The sequence below is a fragment of the Diospyros lotus genome, chromosome 7 (genome assembly GCF_014633365.1).
Source record: "Diospyros lotus cultivar Yz01 chromosome 7, ASM1463336v1, whole genome shotgun sequence".
Taxonomy (NCBI): domain Eukaryota; kingdom Viridiplantae; phylum Streptophyta; class Magnoliopsida; order Ericales; family Ebenaceae; genus Diospyros; species Diospyros lotus.
Window position 1 is genome coordinate 1,179,990 of NC_068344.1, and position 21,725 is coordinate 1,201,714.

Sequence of the window (21,725 nt, forward strand, 5' to 3'; positions counted from 1 at the left end):
ATATAATTAAAAAATAAAATATATAAAAGTATAATGACAAAAATATACATGTCAAATTTATCTTTATATAAATATTGTCTAGAAAAGGTAGAATATTAAATTTGTCAAGTGTAATTTTTAACTTATATGCACATAAGACAACAATATATATATATATATATATTGTAATTTTCTTGGTGATGAAGGCCCACTGCCGGCACTGCATTTTTGTTGTGTGGCTGTTGTATTCATTGATGATCTTCTAGAGGTAAATACTCCTCTGGATTTTGGAGGTGCACATGCTTGGTAATTACTTTATCTAAAAATATTATTTAAACACTTAATTATAATTTTTTAATAATATTTATAATTAAAAATATTATTTAGAGTGATACTTATTGTGATATTTTTATATTAATGTATTGTAAAATAATATACTAATATAAAAATATCATACTAAACATCACTCTTAATGGGGCGTTTGTTAGTCAAGATATAATCAAGATATGAGATGCATCCTGAACTTTCTATATTTTCCAATATGTTTGTTAAGTTTATCTGATAATTCTTGAAAAAATTATTAATGATTTCTTATCTTGATTTTTCAAGATATGCATATCTCTCATCTCCCTTAAGATAAGCATATCTTGGTTCTTATAGATAAGAAAAAAATGACGTCTGTGTCTTCTAATGCATTCCAAATAATTTAACAAACAGTTTGATAAAAATTTTATAATACTTCCCAACTTTATCTTGATCATTCCATATTTTGGTCTGAAAATCATTCCGTACTTATATTGATATCCCCTTATTTTGTTCATTTTAACAAACGCTACCTAAATAGGGGTATACAAACGGTCAGTTCGCTTATCAAACTGATCAAAATTTACTAACTGATTAAATTGAACTGCGAAGCAAAATTGAACGGAACCGACTGATTAACATGAAAAAATAAATTAATCGATAATCGAAAAATTCAAACTGAACCGATTAAATTGAAGAAATATAAAAAAATTGAAGAATACGAAAATAACATATAAAAAACACACTAAATAAAAAAAAAACGACGTCATTGTATAAATATCAAAACATCATTTTAAAATTCAATCGATTTGGTTAATTTTGTTATTCTGACTATAAAATCGAACCAAAAATCAAAAACTAAATTTAAGAAAAAAATTAATCGAACCAAACTAAAAAAAAAAAAAATCAAATCAAACTAACAAACTAGATCGATTCAATTTGATTAATTTGACTAAATCAAAGTTCTAATCCCTCGTAGTCTTAAATGTTAAAATGGTATTAATGTTTTAGTGTTCCTCTCAATGACTTGGAATTTGAAAGGGACTTAGTGTCCACTCAATAATATTTTCCACATATATATATTATTCTTTGTGGGTGGTCCTCTCCATGACTGACTGACTTGGAATTTGAAAGGGATATCTGTTTCATAATTATTATAAATATATATATATATAATAATGGTATTGATTGCTGTTTTGTCACATTTGGCATCCTCTTCTTTTTATCTCTTCTACTATATTTATGTTTTTGATGTTACCTATGACACCACTATTTGCATGCAGCCCAGAGGGCTCTCCTTCCCACGACTGTACCCAACCAATGGAGTTCTAAGGGAGATAAATTTAAATATTAAGTAAAACATATCATCACTCAAACATAGTATATTTTTAAAATATTTCAATTCTCCTGTCACTCTCACTTGAATTATCATATTCCTAATAATTAATTCATTATTTTTTTTACCTACCCATTGTTTTAAAATTTTTCATTTTTTTATTTTATAATATATATATATATTCAAGGTAATTAAAATCAAAATTTTAAATAAGATTGAAAGAAGATTCATAAAATCGGATCATAAAATTGAATCGTAAAATCGTAAAATTTTAGAGACAATTAAAAATATCATTTAATTTTTATAAATATATGTTTACAATAACATAATTTTATGAAAAATAAATTAATATAATTTAATAACCTAATTATTCCTCATCGTAAATCAAAAGATGATACTTTCAAAATATAGTTCAAAATTAACATATTAGTATAGGCAATTTAGAGGTAAAATATAACTTAAAATTCTTTAGAGGATGATTCTAATATTCTCCATTAGATTTAAGTTACAATTTATACTTGAAGCGTAAAATCGTTTGAGGATCTCTGAAGTGTAAAATTGTACACCTAAAATCGAGATTTTATAGGATTTTATCTCAAATAAAATTTGAGATGGGACTTGAATCGTTTGGAGGTCTCCAAAGCGTAAAATCGTACGAGTAAAATCGGAATTTTAATAATAATGTATATATTGATAACTTTTTACTAACAATTAGGGTCGTAAATGAGCGAAGCCATTCATGAATAGTTCAATGTCTAGTTTGACAAAAAATTATTTATTAAGATAAAGAAGTTGAGTTTGAGCTAAGTCTAAATCTTAATTTATAAACGAACTGAATTTAAGTTTAATAAATTTTGACTCGTTAAAGCTCGCGAACGTATTCGATTAGAATCTCGTGAATACTAATATACTCGATTAAGAGTTTGTAAACATACTCAATTAGAAATTTATAAATGATTCATGAATAAATTTATTTATAAATATATTAATATATTTATTTATAATTTTATAAATATATATATATAAATTGGGAAGGCGACTTTATATTATAGAAGTCTTCCATGCACTTTTTTGACCAAAACTAGTGATGGAAAAAGGCTCACTTGAATTTGACTGTTTTCTGTGCTTCCAGATGAACTTATAATTAATATTATTATCATCAGCATCAATCAAGGTAGGTACAAGCAAAAATAAATTCACACCATGGTGGTTGGGTAATGGACTCCATTCAAATTTATTAAAAGTATCTTCTTCCCAAAAAAAACTCGAGGGTTCTCGATTAACGCGTAATTTTTGATCAAAATTATCTCAACTTTTCTAAAATTCGTATCCGACACTTCTTCGACTTGAATGAATAGACGAATGAGTCATAGTCAAAAACTTAATATCTGATTCATAAAATAAATATAAATTATCAATAATTATATGGAGACAAATTCGATCTCACGATCTTACAATAAGTCAAACTTTTGAACATGTACAATGAACTATGATTTTTATTTATTTATTTTTTCTTATACAAACATAATTTTCTTTTCTAAAATCTTATTAGGGACGAAATTTCTACGAATTTATTATATATATTTAGATTTTTAAATAAATTATAATTTAATTGTGTACCCCTTCTTGTCTATGCATGAAATTATTTTTAAAAAATTAATAAAAATTATGTAATTCTTGTAATTAATATGGTGACGATAAACTTGATCTAATTCGACACATAAAAATTGAGAAACAAATCAACCTTTAGATATAATTTTTTTATTCTGCAATGGAGAATATGAAAGGGTTCTTTTAAGTTGCTTTCATTTATGAGTACGTGGCTTCTTCCCATTGGCCATTTACCATTAGCGACCTTTATATTTATTGTGGAACCTTTTCATTTCCTTATCTGTAATTGTCACTAAACAGTAGCTATATTTTCGGTGACCGCCGCTACAACTTATCGGCTATATTTGTCTTTCCCTTTCATCTATTTATTTTTTTTTTCTAATTAGAGGTGTTTAGTTTGAATATTCGGTGACCGATTCTAAATATTTTTTTAACCAATTCTTGGTCTTAGACCCAATCAAGACCAAAAGTTGAACCCCATATATATTGGTCAAATAAAAATTTTACTAAAACAAAATATAAAACTAATTAAACTTCGCTATATGAAGCTCAAATTTGCTTGATTAATTAGGTTTATATATAGATGAAGTCGTCGTTTAAAAAATTTTAAATTATCATCAATATAATTTTTTGGTATTAATTGTAAGAGTTGAAATTCATCACTTTAGCTCACAGATTGAAGATAAAACGTAATGTCTTTATCGTACTCCTTTAATTTTGAACGAGTAATGTAAAAGATTCACCTAAAACCACACATTACCATCCATGCATAAAGTGTTTCTAGAATATTCTATATATTTATTATTTAAATATATATTAGAGAGATAGTTCGTGTTACACATATAAAAAAAAACTTTAACGAAAGTTTATTGTGTGGTGTTTAATTGTTACAATTTATTTCTTTAGTCAAAATTTTAAATAAGATAATCTTAGCGGAGTAGTGAAGTTATTTAAAAAAATAATTATTATTTAGAGTTTACGAATTCTAATATTATTAGCAGGGGCGGATCCAGTGATGGATCTGGAGAAGAGTTGGCCCCCAGATCCAGAAACCATTTCAACCTCCAATGATCCAGATTCCATGATAAATTTGGGAGAGGGTTGGAGCGGGCACGGACTGCAGCCCGTGATTGCCCCCTTAGATCTGCCCCTGGTTATTAGCATAGTTCATTTTTATTTAAAGCATTTTAAAAAAATACTTTATTGACATAACTTGACAACACGAAAGAAAGATATTTTATTATGATAGAATTAGCATAGATATGAGTACTATTATGGATCAAAATGCAATTTGATGAATGGTGGGGGGGATATTTTATCTTTCAAGTTGGAACAAACACAAGACAAATCATTAATTCTCCCAAATTCAATGGCTCCAAAGCCACAATTGTGAAATTGCCAACCTGTAAAGCCAATTACCTGCCCCTTGAATAAAGGGCACGCCTTTCTTGTGTGCTTCCCAAAACATCACAAGGTCTTGCTTGTCCAAAAGTCTACGATTCCATTCCAACCCACCCTTTTAAGCAAAAAACCATATGCCCATGGCATCACTGCACATGCATGCATGCATAATCACTTCCTACATAAGAAAAATACATTTCTTATTCTTGCCTCATACATACATACATATATATATATTGATCATCTCAAGCATTGACTTATGGTTAGCCATGAAAATTATATTATTAATGAAGAACATATATTATAATGTGAGATATTTTTTTTTAAATTGAGATAAGGTAAAGATAATTGTAAGAAATTATGACTTTCTATTTAGGTCGTGGAGAGTTATGGTATTTTCAGCTCTCGAGGACTTATTTTCGATCTTGTATTGTGTTGGGTGTAATTAGTATTTTTTAGATTTAATAAAAATCTAATTTAACATAGATGAAGTCCCAATAATTTAATTATGAATATAGGAAGAGAAAATGGTAAGAGACCCGATTAGGGTAGGTGCCCCTATAAATAGACCATTATTTAGTAGAGTTAAATATAACGTATCTTACGACGTGATAATTAGAGTTATCAGAGAGTGATTAACTAGAGTTATAATGATAAAGATGATTTACGATTTTTGTATGTACTTTTCATCGATTGGTTGGATTTTCTTATTATAATGAGATGATATATAAGTTTGTTAAAATTGAATCACGTTAAATATCTGTATTATTTAATTTACAATTCGATCTTATTTAAGATTATTTTGATAGGTATTGATGAAGAGATTTTCACATTCATTATGATAAATACAAAAATATGTAGTATTTAACTAGTATTTTATTAGCATAGGGTTGAAATTAATTGTGAATGATTTCATTAAGATTTTTGTCAATGGTTCCATAGGGGTTTGACATTTTAAGCTAGTTGTGACATTAGTAGAATAGGAAAAGACAAAAATCCGTACCAAATCACACTTACTTGATATTTGTGATTATATTTTATATTGATGGTTAGATATTCATTGATAATTATTTTATTAATAAATAATCATCGATACACATTGTTACTATAAATATTAAGTTTGAGTGTTCATATAACATTCTCATTTTGTTAAATCCCACCATTCTTTATTGAGAGAATGCCTAATTTTGTCAAACCTTTGCATCTTTATGGTTTTAAAAGGATGATCGACAAAGCAAACTCAAAGTCAAACTCAAATTAAGATGCATAGCAAAATATCATGGCTTATCAATTCATCGATTTTTGAATTTTATAACACGAGATATTTAGATTTTTAATTCTACTAAAACCCTATTCGGGGGTATGGTAAATATTGAAATAAGAAGTTATTTGAAACTTAACTCTTTGTTCCTTGCATCTTGTCAATGATGCTATATTTGTTAATAATGCCATATTTGTTAATCAAAGCTTCAATTTCTTGAGGAATATTCTTTACGATTTTGCTTTGCTAATATTATTGACAGTTATATTGGATGAACAAGAGGTTCAATTATGGAGTGTGATTTTGTTCACCCTCTTTAACGGGAGTGACCATCACCCTCACTGTTTTTGTGAGGGTGAAAAGTAACGGAACGACAATAAAGGGGGTGAACAAAATCGCTCTCCAATTATGCCATGTAAAGTTAATGATGTCCGTACATAAAAAACGATTGATGTGCGTAACAAGACACATCGTACTTAATTACATGTTGGGTGATGATTTTTCAAGCGATATGTTTGTTCTTTGTCAATAATCGCTATAACATAAATTTGAATAAAAAATAAAATTTTAATTTTTTTTACGTAATTTAAATTTAGAAAAAAATAAATCATAAATTCAAATATATTCATTGAATTCTAGTGGGGGGGGGGGGGGGTGTATATATGGTAGATACATATATATGTATATGTGTATATATCGCTATCCAGTTAACCAGGGACCCGAGTCTCCTTAACCGTAGCGGCCCCAATCAAAATTTTCTCGCTCACTTTCCGTCAAACCAAACAACATTTGAAGCCCCTACACAACAACCTTTCTCTCTCTCTGAAATTTTCTCGGCACAGCTAATAAATAACGGCATATTCCTCACAAACTCTCTCTCTCTCTCTCTCTCTCTCTCTCTCTCTCTCCCCACTTTTGAGTCATTGACTGTTCCACAGGAGAAAGAAAATCCAATTCCTGAAAGATGTTCTTTCTTCTCTATATTTTCCCCGTTGGTGACCACAACTTAACTCCCATTTAATTTTTCTATCACCACAACCGTTTTTGTTTGGTTCGCTGAAGATTATCCAAGATCCGCCGCACCGTCCCATCTTTCCCTTTCTCAGCAGTAATTTTATGCAGATCTTCTCTCCTTTTCCCTAGAAACCGCCCCGTACACTGTTGTCGTTGAGAAATGGTGGTGAAGATGATGAGGTGGCGGCCTTGGCCCCCTCTGGTTTCGAAGAAGTACGAGGTAAAGCTGGCTGTGCGCCGGCTCGAGGGCTATGTTCCGGCGTCGGCGGATTCGGCGCCCCGATTGGCGGTGGAGATCCGGTGGAAGGGGCCGAAGATTGCGCTGGGCGCGTTTCGCCGGACGGTGAAGAGGAATTTCACCAAGGACGCCGGGGTGAACGAAAATGGCGTCGTCGAGTGGGACGAGGAAGAGTTTCAGAGTGCTTGCACTCTCTCCGGTCACAAAGACAATGTTTTCCACTTCTGGGAGATCGCTTTCACTGTCTTCAATGTAAGTCTTTTTCGTTTGTGTTTTTCTAGGTCTGGTGTTCTCGTGTGCAAAATTTAGGGTTTTTTTCTTTCTTGGTCTAATTTTTGCATATTTTCGTGGCCTTGCCTCAAGAACTTCGTGGGGGTTACTAATTTGCTGGTCTTTGTATGGGTACACTTGAAAAGGAATTCTTGTGCGTTTATATGGAGAGAGTGAGAGAATCGAGAGTTTTTTGTATCTAAAGAGATGAAGAGAACTAGAAACCTGATAAGATCTTGAATTGATTGATGCTTGTAACGAGGTTGTGGAATGTTTCCCTTTTCATGGATGAAATGCCTTTGTATTTTCCGAGAATATCCGAGGAGAAATAGAAGGGTGGGAGTATCATGTATGAATGCTAGCAAATAGATAAGTAATATAGAAATACTTGGGCTGTTAGGAGGACTATTGCTCAAGTGCTCTTGGAGATACACTCTGCCCTTGTGTCATGGATGTTCCCTGGGCGGGTTTAACGGGGAAAGGAGCCCCTGATGCTATCTCCAAGGCTTAGCGGGGGTTTCATTCAGCATGCTTGGATGGCCCAATGAACTGTCCCTAAGAGGGGTCAGCTGGTGCGGGCACAGTCTGTGTTCTAAATCCCTTGGCAGATCATTAGTGTCCTTTGCGTGCATAGGGTTTCCCCTTTCTCAATTAGCCAAAAAAAAAAAAAAAAGCTGATGGAGATTTTGCTTTATTATCTGTTGTTATGCATTGATTTCTGCAATGATCTGATTGGACCGATTAAAACTGGCAGTATGCGACTTCCTAATTTTTAATTTAGTTGATTGGAGGTTACGTTTGACTAGTTTTCTGGTTTCTATCGAGTGATTGCAACATTAGACATATTTCTGCAGGCAGCCTGTTACGCGACAATGTCTTGGTGTTGTTTGTTATAGAGCTCTATGTTGGAATTTTGATCATATAGTTGCCAGTTTTGTGGCTTATGATTTTCAATTATTTAGCCTTCTCCTTGTATATTACCTGGGAGTGACTACGTCACCGCGTATGTCTTGTATTGGAGATTTGTGCTTTCTGGATAGAAATAATTATCTCCACGGTGCTTTGTCTGCATTGAAATTTGGATGGATACTTTAGCTCGAATATATATTGTCCAATGATAACTTTGAGGCCTTTTCTTTGTATTTAATGGTGATTACAATGGGATGTCATGAATATTCTTATATGTGTACAGGGCTTGAACCAAGGGCCGAAAATTAAGGTGCCAGTTGTTGGAACAGCGTCATTGAACCTTGCTGAGTTTGCTTCTAAAGCTGAGGAAAAAGACTTTGAACTTAACATCCCTCTGATCTCATGCAGTGCAGCTGAACCTCATCCCTCACTTTGTGTATGTCCTGGTTTAGTTTCAAGTCTAATGGATTTTGCTGCATTTCCTTTTTTATTTTTTAATATGATGGAGCAGCAGAATAATGTATTATTTCTCCCTTTGGTTTTTACCTTAAATCGTTTGTTGTACTGCAGCTATCCCTTAGTTTATTGGAGCTGAGGACTGGTCAAGAATCTGCAGATTCTGTTCCGAGATCAATAGTTCCTGCTGCATCACCTCTCCATGCACAGTCAGTAGACCCGCTACCAACAGAGAAAGACGAACTTTCTGCACTAAAGGCTGGTTTACAAAAGGTGAAAATTTTTACAGATTATGTCTCAGCTAGAAGAGCCAAAAAGGCTTGCCGTGAGGAAGAGGGCAGTGAGGGAAGATGCTCTGCAAGGAGCGAAGACAGTGATTACACCTACACCTTTGACTCAGACTCACTTGATGAGCTTGAGATGCGAGAATCAGATGAGGGCAAGGAGGATTCTAGCATGAGAAAATCATTTAGTTATGGTACATTGGCATATGCAAACTGTGCTGGTGGATCATTTTACTCCAATTCAAGGATCTATGGTGAGGATGAAGATTGGATCTACTACAGCAATCGCAAGTCAGATGTGGGTTGCTCACAAATGGAGGATTTAACTTCCTCCATCTCTGTTGACCCATCTTTATTCCAGACTTCAAAGCGTAGTATCTTGCCCTGGAGGAAGAGAAAGCTAAGCTTCAGATCTCCCAAGGTCAAAGGGGAGCCACTACTAAAGAAGGCCTATGGAGAGGAAGGTGGGGATGACATTGACTATGATCGTCGGCAGCTAAGCTCTGATGAATCTCTATCTTTCGGGGTAAGAATTATTTTCTTTCCTGTCCTAACTCTAGTGTATAATTATGGTTAATATTTCTTTGAATTAAGTTCTTGAACTGAAACCTCTCTGTTTATCAGTAGTTGTAGTCAAATGCTCTGTCATGGTCATTCTACATTCTGTGCGCTTATTATTGAGTGTACATCTACAAAAAGAAAAATAAAAGAGCAACAACCTTAGATTCTGCATATCTTTAGCAAGTGACATAACCATTGAATGTTGCAGCCGTACAGTTAAAGATAGTCCAGTCTTTGTACTTTCTAGTAGACTGCTTGTTTTCCCTTTGGGGAGACTGCCTTCCATTTAACTGGGTTTCATTTTGCTTAGAAACTCAGCTGTCTTGTGGAATATAATGTTCTTATTGTTGTTTCAGATTCTATATTTTGTGATCCTTCTCTGAAATGATCTTAGAAGATATTAATTAAATATCCTTAAATTCTATTTCCTTCCAACATAACCATGTAAAGTGCTTGCAAAAATAATGGGCTTCCATTTTTGCAGTGGCTTAAGACAGATGAAGACTCAAGCGCAAATAGATCATCAATATCTGAATTTGGGGATGACAATTTTGCTATTGGCAGTTGGGAACAGAAAGAAGTAATAAGTCGTGATGGGCATATGAAGCTTCAAACCCAGGTCTTCTTTGCTTCTATTGATCAGCGGAGTGAAAGGGCAGCTGGTGAGAGTGCTTGTACAGCCCTTGTAGCTGTGATTGCTGATTGGTTTCAGAACAACCGAGATCTTCTGCCGATTAAGTCTCAGTTTGACAGCCTGATCAGGGAAGGTTCATTGGAATGGAGGAACCTTTGTGATAATGAGACCTACAAGGTTCGGTTTCCTGACAAGCATTTTGATCTGGAAACAGTCCTGCAAGCCACAATACGCCCTCTTTCAGTAGTTCCTGGGAAGTCCTTCATTGGGTTTTTCCATCCAGATGGTATGGAGGAGGGGAGATTTGACTTTTTGCATGGCGCCATGTCCTTTGACAACATATGGGATGAGATTAGCCACACCGGATCTGAATGCCCCAGCAATGGTGATCCCCAAGTTTACATTGTCAGTTGGAATGATCACTTTTTCATCCTCAAGGTTGAACCAGAAGCTTACTACATCATTGACACATTGGGGGAAAGGCTCTACGAGGGATGTAACCAGGCCTACATCTTGAAATTTGACAGGGATTCGACAATTTACAGGCTGCCTAGTGCAGAAAAACCTGGTGGCAATCAGCAGAGTGTTGCTGCTTCGGCAGAACCCAAGAACCAACCGGCTCAACAACAGATTAACCTTAAGGAGGGTGTTGTTGAAGGTGACGCCCTAGCCAAGACCGAGTTAATGAAGACTGATGAGCATGAGGAGGTTCTGTGCCAAGGAAAGGAGTCTTGCAAGGAGTATATAAAATGCTTCTTGGCTGCAATCCCAATAAGGGAATTGCAGGCAGATATTAAGAAAGGTCTGATGGCTACCACACCACTTCATCAACGGTTACAGATCGAGTTTCATTACACCCAGCTACAACCACCACAAGCCGAACTTCCGCTTATAGAGGCAAGCAGCCAAGAAGTTGCCACCACAAGTAGCTGAAGTTGCCATATCACTGGTTGTTGCTTAGAAAGGCTTGCTATGTATTTTGGGATGTATGTTTGTCTAACATGTTTTTATTTTCTTTAATGACGGGTCAAATGGGCTAAAAATAGAAGCCCGTTTCAGCTTTTTGAATGGTTTGCGAGAGGAGAGTTGTATTTTCCCCCATTACTGGCTTGGAAGTGAACCAATCTCCCCTACTGTATGCTGCCTGTCTTGGTGCTCCCTTAACTTCGTTTGATAAAGTCTGTACATGACTATAATTTCTGTTTTGTTAATTGGATCAACTCTTTTTAACTTGATATTCCTCTCTCCTTTTCTTGCATTCCTCCAAATAATCTCCTTTTTTGTGGTGCTTCATAATATTTATTTTGTTGCGACCTGACCTGTTTTTTTTTTCTGTAAATAAACCTGACCTGTTTGACAGTTATGGGATCTGAATTGGCTGGTGCTCTGGATTTCTTTTTCCATTGTTTAACTTGTGACTTAATATTCCTTCCCAATGCGATTGTTGTTTGCTTGTAGGTGTAAAGATGTCCTTTTTGAATTTGGTCATGCAGGTAATCAAAAGATTCCTCACGTTATTTAAAGAGATTTTAGCCAAGTCACCCTTTTTGTAGATTCCCTTTCATGGCCTGTTCTACCTGCTTGAAGCCACCATCTTGTCACCCTAGTAACCTAATTTTTGTGCCGTGATGTGTAGGGCGCTAGCCCCTTGTAGTGCACATTCAGGATATTCCTTTCTCTGTTCTGTTAAATTCTTCCCCATTACCAGAGGAAGGCAGAATATTTGTTTTCCTGGCTTACCAATATTTTAATATTGAATCAACACGCCATGTTAATCTCACTAGATGCGGTTTGCTATGCATGTTTTAGCTTGCCAACATTTCAAATCTTTGGTCAAAACACTTGCATGATATTATATTGTTGCAGTTGAAACTCCCATGTATGCTAAACTATATCTATGTCCTACATGTATGTCAGCAACCTGACATTTCAGATTTACAAGTTGATAAAACTTGATGCTGTTCATTCCGGGAGATTTAAGATCAAATCCTGAATTTATCTGGGATGAGTGTGGAATGGCAAGGGAAAGCTGCCCAGTTCTGAAACCTGTCAATATCGATAAATATCAAACATCAAGTAAGTCATTCCAATTTCTTTGATCCACAATTTAATTTTTCTTGAAAGTATTCTCCAGCTCCACTGGCCGCTTAGACAAATTTTCAAACCCAAGTAACTCCTAGTAATGTCTGGTTCCACTTTATAGTAACTTTGTTGTATTCATTCATCAGACATACGTACCATAACTCATTGCAGTGTGCAATGAGTTAATAGGGTTTTGGAGAACTTATTTCCCAAACTTGCACTTTTTGCACCAAACCATGTACTGAGAAATGAATTTACAAACCACTTGTGTTCCATAAAAAAACTAGCCCATTGGTAGTTGCTAGTACTTTGCTGAAAAGACAGAAGTTGACGCAGCGTGTAGCGTGTGTGTGAAGAAAACACACCAAAATAAACTCTTGAAAGAACAAACTTTAATGGCTGAAGCTTGGCTTTCGAGAAGACGCAAAAACAAGATTGTTTTGCTAAGAAAACCCAAATAGTTTGCTGAAATTTGATTAAGAAAAACTTGATTACAAACTCTAGATCCTAGGTATATTTATAGTGTTTGACTAATCCAAATTCATCTAATATTTGGAAAACAAAATCCAACTAGAATTCTAATAGAAATAAATCCTAAATAAAAGTCAACTAGAATCCTAATAAAAATAAAACCCCAATCAAACATAAAGTAGAATCCTAAATCAAGTATAAACATGAAATAAAATCCTAAATCAAGTAGAAATATAAAGTAAAATCCTAAATCAAGTATAATTCTAAAACTTAAGAAGTATTAAAATAACATTATGGCACTACTATTTTGGTGATACTGTTCGGTTTTGTTGGGTCGGCCTTGGGTCGAGTCTTGATTGGTGACTGCATTAGAAGCCTTCACTTGAGAAAAAATTCGACCTCGAATTTTGATCCTCTTTGGACAAATTCACATCCGATAAGTATGAAGAGAGATTAGCCACATTGAATGTTTGGAAATACCCATCTGATTAGGCAAATCCACAACATAAGCATTATCATTGGTCTTCTTGGGAATCTTGTAAGGACCATACTTCTTTGGTTTGAACTTGTTCTGCTTTCCTGCTGAAATTCCTTCATTCTTAAAAAAGATCATAACTTCATCTCCAATCTCAAATATCTTGTACTTCCTATGCTTGTCAGCTGTCGCCTTATATTTCTTATTTGTGCAACTTTTGCTTGACATCTTCCTGAACCGCTTGAATTTTTCTGCTAAGGGAACATGAGCAAAGACATTCCTCCCCTTCTTAGCCATATCTGCATTGGCATGGGTCCAACCATCACCATATTTGTTGCCCTTCGCCTCCATTGTGTTATTACTGTTAGATTGAGGACGTTGAACCTTCCATCTTGAGCGCTTCTCTAATTTGGTAGATCTTATCATATGTCTTTCTCCTCTCATCAGCTTTCTTGATTTTGACTTCTCAACAGCTTCCGAATTCATCCATAAATTTTTCTTGCCTGGAGAAGCATTCTCTTGCAACTATTTCGAATAAAAACTTATTCCATGACTACCAGCAGTCTCTCCATCACTTAAAATATTGATACTTGAATCCTCTTTGGTCTAAGCACTTGATCAGCTATAACAGCAGTTGAGTTAACTAGCCTAGGAGATCCAACACCCCTATCCACAAAGCGACCCATGTGACCATCTTGTTTTTGCAATTGCGAAGGTGAATATGTTCTTATTGCCTTAGATTCAACCATGCCAGAGCTTGAATAAACTGTAGAAGGATTTGCTACCATGACCTCCATCTCTTTTATAGTCGCAAGTCGATTAGAAGAAACGCTACCATCATTGGGTTGTGAAGCAATGCCTGAGCCCTCGAGACTGGAAAATACCCCAGTATGAGTCAATAACCTTGGAGTTTCTGTCACGTTAGTAGCATAAATCAGACCTGAGTTTGTAGACGTTGAGGTTGCTGGGACAACATAATCTTCGAAATCAAGCTCCAAACTCATCGAAAAGTCATTCTTTAGTTTATACTCATCGTTTCCCCAATGGTTGTGTTGCTGCGCATTCCTCCTAACCCCTTTACCACTAGGGTTGGCTATTATACGACCAAGATCATCCTCATCGTCGCTATCATCCATCATTGGTCTTCTAGGATTAATGAGGACAGGATTAATGGCTGGTCTTCCCAGTTTAACATAATCGGCTTGATTCATGCCATTAGTCGGTTCCGATTATCCTTAACTCGTTGTAAAACGCTCAATTGGTTGCGGATTCGCTCCAATTGTTGTTCCATTGTACGAGTTATTTCCCATTGTTCTTCGATTGCTCTCTAAACCGCGGGCAGCCCCCGATCACTGTCATGAGACCTGGTTGCTACCGTTACCTTCAAGATTGGCCATCTGATTGGTTGATGAACCGACGCAGCGTGTAGCGCGTGTGTGAAGAAAACACATCAAAATAAACTCTTGAAAGCCAAGCTTCGGCCATTGAAGTTTGACTTTCAAGAAGACGCAAAAACAAGATTGTTTTGCTAAGAAAATCCAAATAGGTTGCTGAAATTTGATTAAGAAAAACTTGATTACAAACTCTAGATCCTAGTTATATTTATAGTGTTTGGCTAATCCAAATCTATCTAATATTTGGAAAACAAAATCCAACTAGAATTCTAATAGAAATAAATCCTAAATAAAAGTCAATTAGAATTCTAATAAAAATAAAACCCCAATCAAACATGAAGTAGAATCTTAAATCAAGTAGAAACATGAAATAGAATCCTAAATCAAGTAGAAATATAAAGTAGAATCCTAAATCAAGTAGAATTCTAAAACTTAAGAAGTATTAAAATAACATTATTGCACTACTATTTTGGTGATACTGTTCTGGTTTGGTTGGATCGGCCTTGGGCCAAGTCTTAATTGGTGACTGCATCAGAAGCCTTGTTCTGCCAAAACCTTTTCTTGTCTCATTTGGTGACAAGAGGACCTCTCTACCCACTCAATCCTAAGAGGGTGTTTGGCTTACCTTTTTTAAGATGGCTTTTAAGGTTTTCTACTTAAAATTATATAAAGTTTTAAAGTTATTTAACGTTTAAATTGATAACGTATTTAAATAAATATGCATTAAGTTGTCATTTATATAATTATGTATTTGATTTGAAAAAACTGATAAGTTATCAGAATTTAATAAAAAGATTAAAATAGATATATTGCTGAATAATATAAATAAAATTCATAAAAATATTAATTTTTAATAAAAATAAATTATAAATTGATGTCCAACTAATTAAAATTTTATCGTATTGATAAATTATATATAATTATTAAAAAATATATTTCATAAAAATGTTAAATATATATGTTGAGACATTAATATATATATTAACTATATATATATATACACACACATATACATACATACAGAGAGAAGGGTAGGAGATGGCGACGCAATGGACAATAATGGAGGCGATGGAGGAGGTGGCAATGGAGGCGACGACAATGGGGATAGGGCTAAAGGCAATGATCGTTGTGGAGGAGATGGAGGAGGCGACTAGAAGGAAATGAGGGAAGCAAAGCGAGTTTTGTAATATTTTATGATAGTTGAAAATACTTTAAAATACTTGGTCAACTAAAAAGGCTATAAATAGCATTTTGAGAAAAGCTTGGGGGGAGGGGGGGCTTTTCTAAAATGATGTCAAATAACATTTAAGTTTGACAAAATTTAAATTCTTTAATTTTTAACAAATGTGTAACTAAATAGGGTATATAACGTTTAAGCTTCGCTTACAGCTTATAAGCTATCAAACTGCTGCCCCAAACACCCTCTAAGTGTGTGAGATCACAGTTGGATTAGTATAAAGCGACAGATTTTTCCAACTAGGTTTTTGCAAATAAAATTACTGAGTTTATTCTCGTCTTAATAATATTTTGGTTTGGTCCAATTTAGACCACTGAATAATGGGAATGGGAAAGTTTGGGCCAACAATCTTTCCTACTTTGGATCCTTATGTTGGTCTTGTATGTTGATTTTATAGGAGGCCTGATATAATTCTAAGGCTACTGGACTTGGTCTCCTCATGCTCTTAAAAGAAGATAGATATTTCAAGACAGCCATCCAAAAGCCTATGTCAAAGCGTCTCTGACTTTTCGCTATAAATATAACAAAAATACTTCAAATATTTTGAGCTAATGCTAATGCAATTGCAGTTCTGTACGTGTTCATGTCCTGAGAGTCAGATTCAGATCTCCAAGCTTACATCTGTCAAGTGAATTAGCATGCTATTCCACTAATCTTGGTAGCAATAAGGTTGCTTCTCCGTGACTTGGAGTCACAAGTTCGAATAATGAAAACCACCTTTTTGCCAAAAAAAAAAAAGCAAGGGAAGGCTGCCTATTGAAAGCAGGTTCATGGTACCTTTCCCATTGGGATTACTTACACTGTGGGGTGCATGTTCTTAAACTTTGCAGATGAGAGGGTGGAAGAAGATGGAAACATGCATCAACTTTGATTTTCAGCATTGGGCTTTTGTCTTTTAAGTTGGTTATCACTCATCAGTGGCATTCCTAGGCCCTGTGATCAATGCATATAGACAAACTTTAATCCACTGTTTCAAACATTGCATATTCTAGTTGAGCTTTTGCCCTCGACTGTCATGTGATGTTGATGATTGTTGGGGTCTACTTTGAAGTCTATTACAAGTTTATGAATGGATTGCGGGGTCAATGTTACTGGGGGCCGCCTTTTTTATTTTAGTTATTTCACTGAACCCATATCTAGTCTTCACATGTGGGGAATATGGAACGTGGAATGAATTGATACTTGAATAGATACAGATTGATATTATTAAAATCATTGTATAGAGAACTTTGTCCAATGACATGATTTATTTGGGATTATACTGTTTCTATATTATTGGGTTTATCCGTGGATGTAGTCAATAATATATAATAGTAATTTAGAAATTTATATAAGGAGAGGTTGAATTTTTTTTTTAAGATGTAAAATTGTACATTACAAATTTAGGAGTGGGTTGTAATTTTTTTTTATCTAATTTATTATTAAAAATTAATTTTTTATATTACCCAGAGCAGCGCACATGTAAATCCGCCCCTGATAATATACACCCAAAGGTGGTGGATTAGTAGTTTATAAATTTTCATTGATAGGTGTTTAGTGTTTGATTTGATGAGTTTTACGTTGACAATTACCTAATAATGCAAGTCTTTTTTTTTTTTTTTTTATCTGGATGTAAATAGAAAAAACAATCTAATTTTTATTTGAGTTTGAGACAAGATGTAAATGGAAAAAATAACCCAACGGAGAATAACTTTAGTAGGCAATTGAGTACTTGAAAATATTGCATTAAAACCTCATTATACGAAAACCCAAAAGTTAGAACAGCTATTTGAAGAAGATGCATATTCATGCTGGCATAGAATATATTCAAATGGTTAACAAAAGAAAAGAAATACAAGCACAGGGTTACACTTTCAATTATATGAATAAGTACTATCTCAACCGGTAGCTTGGGACCTAAAATACTTGCAATGGAACTCAGCAAGCTGCTAGAAGCAGCTTTTTCTTTTTTACTCTGATCACTGAGGTTAAAGTCAATTCTGGTACAAAAAGGATTCAGTCACTACAGTTGCTTTATATCAAGAGAGAGTTCCCATTGATTTAAAGAGATAAAGAAGAAAAAGTTGCTTTTGCCCCCTTGTGACTGCATTATAGCCCCTTGGCACACCTTGTCTCCCTGAGTTTAGCTCTGATCCAGTGCAACAAGATCCATCATTCTTGGCTAGCCAATCAGATATGCCATGCCATGTCACATAAGAAATCAACGTTTCAAACTTCCTTCATCTTTTGCATAATGCTTAGGCATGTGAAGCATACAAGTTCTACTATCATGAAGCTCTGGAATAACATCCTAGCCATCTCATCCAAATATAGAGATTACCCTTATTCTCTTGGGTAAGAAAGGGACATCAACGGTTAATTGAGGGACTAGGAGCACCCGGCCAACCCTCTGGGTTTTGCAGGCAACGCCCGCCCCCATAGACCTCTCTTAGGAATGACTTGTTGGGCCATTTGCGTGCGCCGGGTGAAACCCTATTAGGACCCTTCTTAGTAGCATTATATAGACCCCCTGCTAGCAGAAAGACTCAAACTTGAGACCTTTTCTCAAGGTCATCAACACCATTGCTACTTGGGCTACCACTCTGGTGGTTCGAGATTATTCCTTTGCTAAGTTGCTGGGATGGTAAATTTCTGTCCATGGTGAAATTACCATCAACCCCATTTGAGTGGTTTTGTAGTTAGTTGTGATTGGATATTGAGCTAGTGGACACCAGAGGAAGAGATGCAGAGTAGTACAGCCTAGCCTTCAGTCTGTCCAGCAATCATTCAAAACTTAAAAAAGCAAGCAGCAACAGCTTACCAGTTTTCCACTTTCAAGCAATTTGAATGAAAAGGATGAAAAATCTCTATCAGCCCTATCTTCTCCACCTTCCTTCACTAGAATCACTGCCCATTCTCAGCCAGCACTTATCTTGCTTTTGTTCAGTCCCTTAAATGGGTATCAGGATCAAGCCATTCTGCAGGAGATAATGTAAACCATGAAGGGCATGAAGGGAAGATTCCTCAAGAAAATAAGATCCTTTTCAACATTATCTGCTCTCAAGCAAGGCATAGTTTTCCAGGTAAACACCTCAAATCAAAGCTTCCCCACCTCAGCTCTTGACAATGATCAAGCAGATGAAAATGGCTATCCCAAAGAGTTTTTTCCCGGAAGTATCAGTGTACCCAAAGTGGGGAATCAAGTCAAAGATGAAGCAATTGATTCAGCTCTCCATGGCTGTAACAGGGAAACCAAAGACCATTCACAGATCCCAATTACGTTAGAGTTTGGAAGCACTAATGCTCATACTGTTCCATTGCCCTCTGTACAATTATTTGAAGAACCAGAATCCTGCCACTCTCAGCCTAACCAATTACTGAACACTGAGTTACAGAGTCCAGAGCAAGGAAATGACAACTTTGAGGAATTCTTTGATCCAGAACCACTAGTTCCATTTGAGCCAATGGGCATGGAACATGAAAGTGTCAATGAAGATGAGGAGGAAAATGAAGAATCTTCACCACTCTTAGACTTTGAGGAGAAGTGTCCACCAGGAGGAAGCCAGGCAATCATTCTGTACACAACAAGCTTGAGAGGGATTAGGAAAACATTCGAGGACTGCAGCAGCATTCGGTTCCTGTTGGAGAGTTTTCATGTGGTTTTCTATGAGAGGGATGTGTCGATGCACTTGGAGTTCCGGGAGGAGCTATGGAAGATCTTGGGCGGCCGAGTAGTCCCCCCGAGGCTTTTCATCAAAGGGAGAGACATTGGAGGAGCGGATGAGGTGGTTGGATTGCATGAGCAGGGGAGGCTGAGGAAGCTCTTCCATGGAATCCCACAGAGGCCATCCAATAATCCCTGCAGCGGGTGTGGCGGTATGCGCTTTGTCGTCTGTCTCAGCTGCCATGGTAGTTGTAAAGTGAATCCACAAGATCTAGCCAATGAATTCCCCATTAGGTGTTCAGTGTGTAATGAAAATGGATTGACTGAGTGCCCAATTTGCTGCTGAAACATCTAACCTTTTCTCTACAAATAATGTCTTGTTCTTGTAATGTATGATCATCATCATCATCGTCGTCGTCATCATCAATCACCTTTCCCTTCTCCAGTTCCAGTATTGACAACTTCACCACTTTATGCTACTCAAATTGGTTCTGGTTGTATATTAGATGGTATAGATCAAATTGGTGCTTAGAATTTGATGGTCTTGTAATCTTGTAAATGTATCAGCTGCAGAATCCTTCTACAAGTAATTAGAGGAACTAGCAGATTAGCCTGATATATTAGCATGTTGAAATGTAATCTTGGAGATCTGAAACTGGCTAGCTCTATAGCAAAATTCTACTAGTGATGAATCTAGGAGCGCTCCAATTTGAGAAACCAGTACTATGAAGCACGGACGTATATACAGGGACACAGGACACAAGACACTGGGCACGACATCTTTAATAAAAAAAAATAAGACGAGATATGATCAGAATATATTAATTTTTATATTTTTTCTTGGCACAATAAAGTATCAAAATTATATCTCAAACTCATAAATATGCATCCAAGCCAATAACTCTAATCTAATTAGCAAACCAACTCACAAGTCATTATTCATTTCAAATTCAAACATCAAAACAAGCATTTAAGATTCAAAGAAAATAAAGACTAGAGCTAGAAATAAATTGAAGAGGATGCAAACGCGTCAAAATCCAATTGATGTTCAAAGACGAAGAGGATACAAACATGAAGAGTGTGAAAACCGAAGAGTGTGCCATGAAAATGTGGAATAGTGAAGAGCCGTGCAATTGCCAAATGCCTAGTTGAGAAATTGAAGAGTCCTTAAAAAACTCTACTTTTGATGTCTTCAAAGTGTTCGCAGAGGGGGCATGTGTGTGTCTCCTCTCGTGCCCTCTTAAAAAAAAATTGAAAAAAAATGTTTGACAAGCCAAAGTGAGCATGTTTGACACATATAAGTAAGGTACCATAATATTCAACAAGTTAATAACACTGGTATGACAACTCTTAAGAAATGTTTGTGTTTCTTAAATAAACTCAAAAAGCTGTAACCACATATACAAAAAATAAGTTCTCTTGGTGAATTCACACAGCGTATTAACTCGAAGAATATAAAATATTTTAAGTTATTTATAGCACAAAGTCAGATATTTTGACATAGATTTTGGGATTGATTATAAGGAGATTTACGAGAAGCTAGATGGTCGTCTTGAAATATGCCCAAACCCCCCTATTTCATTTCTTGATGGTACAAACTAAATATTCTCATCCAAATACAAGATAATCCCGCTTTGAGAGGGTTGATATTGATTCTTTTTACAAGCACCCATATCCTTACTTTGCAAAATGAGTGCTACTGTTACCTTTCAACGGCAAAAGAGTAACCTTGCCAAGGCTCACCCATGATCGTCTAAGTCTAAATTAGACTAAACCAAAAATATTACTAAACTGAGAATAAACTCAATTTTGTATTTGCCAAAACCCAGTCGGCAAAATCAAACCCCACTGCATTGATTAATTCCAGATAATGTGTCAGCTTCAATTTAGAGGATGTTCATTCTAACCATGAGATACTGCTGAATTGGTGGGTTGAGGCTTCCAATCAAGCTGTCTTTTCCCACACTTAGGTTGAGTGGGTCAGTTACCAAAAGAGAGGACAAGAAGGTTTTGGCAGAAAAAAGGCCTTGTATTTTGACTCTTTCTTTTCACTAGCCCACTGGGGGGGCTAGGTCTTTTATGGAACAGAAATGGTTTATAAATTCATTTCTCAATATTTGTTTGGTACCCAAATGCAAGCCTCTGCAATTAGTTATGGCAGGTAGG

The 21,725-nt window shown here is 35.4% G+C and overlaps 2 protein-coding genes across 2 annotated transcripts; both read left to right on the plus strand.

The window, feature by feature from the left end:
• Positions 1–6,669: 6,669 nt before the first annotated feature.
• LOC127806741 (uncharacterized) lies at positions 6,670–11,492 on the plus strand. Its single transcript, XM_052344224.1, has 4 exons — positions 6,670–7,395; positions 8,606–8,758; positions 8,893–9,588; positions 10,108–11,492. The coding sequence occupies exons 1-4, from the start codon at positions 7,066–7,068 to the stop codon at positions 11,188–11,190; spliced, it is 2,262 nt and encodes a 753-aa protein (XP_052200184.1). The 5' UTR covers positions 6,670–7,065; the 3' UTR covers positions 11,191–11,492.
• A 6,849-nt stretch (positions 11,493–18,341) lies between these two features.
• Positions 18,342–20,257, plus strand: LOC127805933 (uncharacterized protein At5g39865). The gene has a single exon (XM_052342780.1). The coding sequence runs from the start codon at positions 18,895–18,897 to the stop codon at positions 19,903–19,905; it is 1,011 nt and encodes a 336-aa protein (XP_052198740.1). The 5' UTR covers positions 18,342–18,894; the 3' UTR covers positions 19,906–20,257.
• The last annotated feature ends 1,468 nt before the right edge of the window (positions 20,258–21,725 follow it).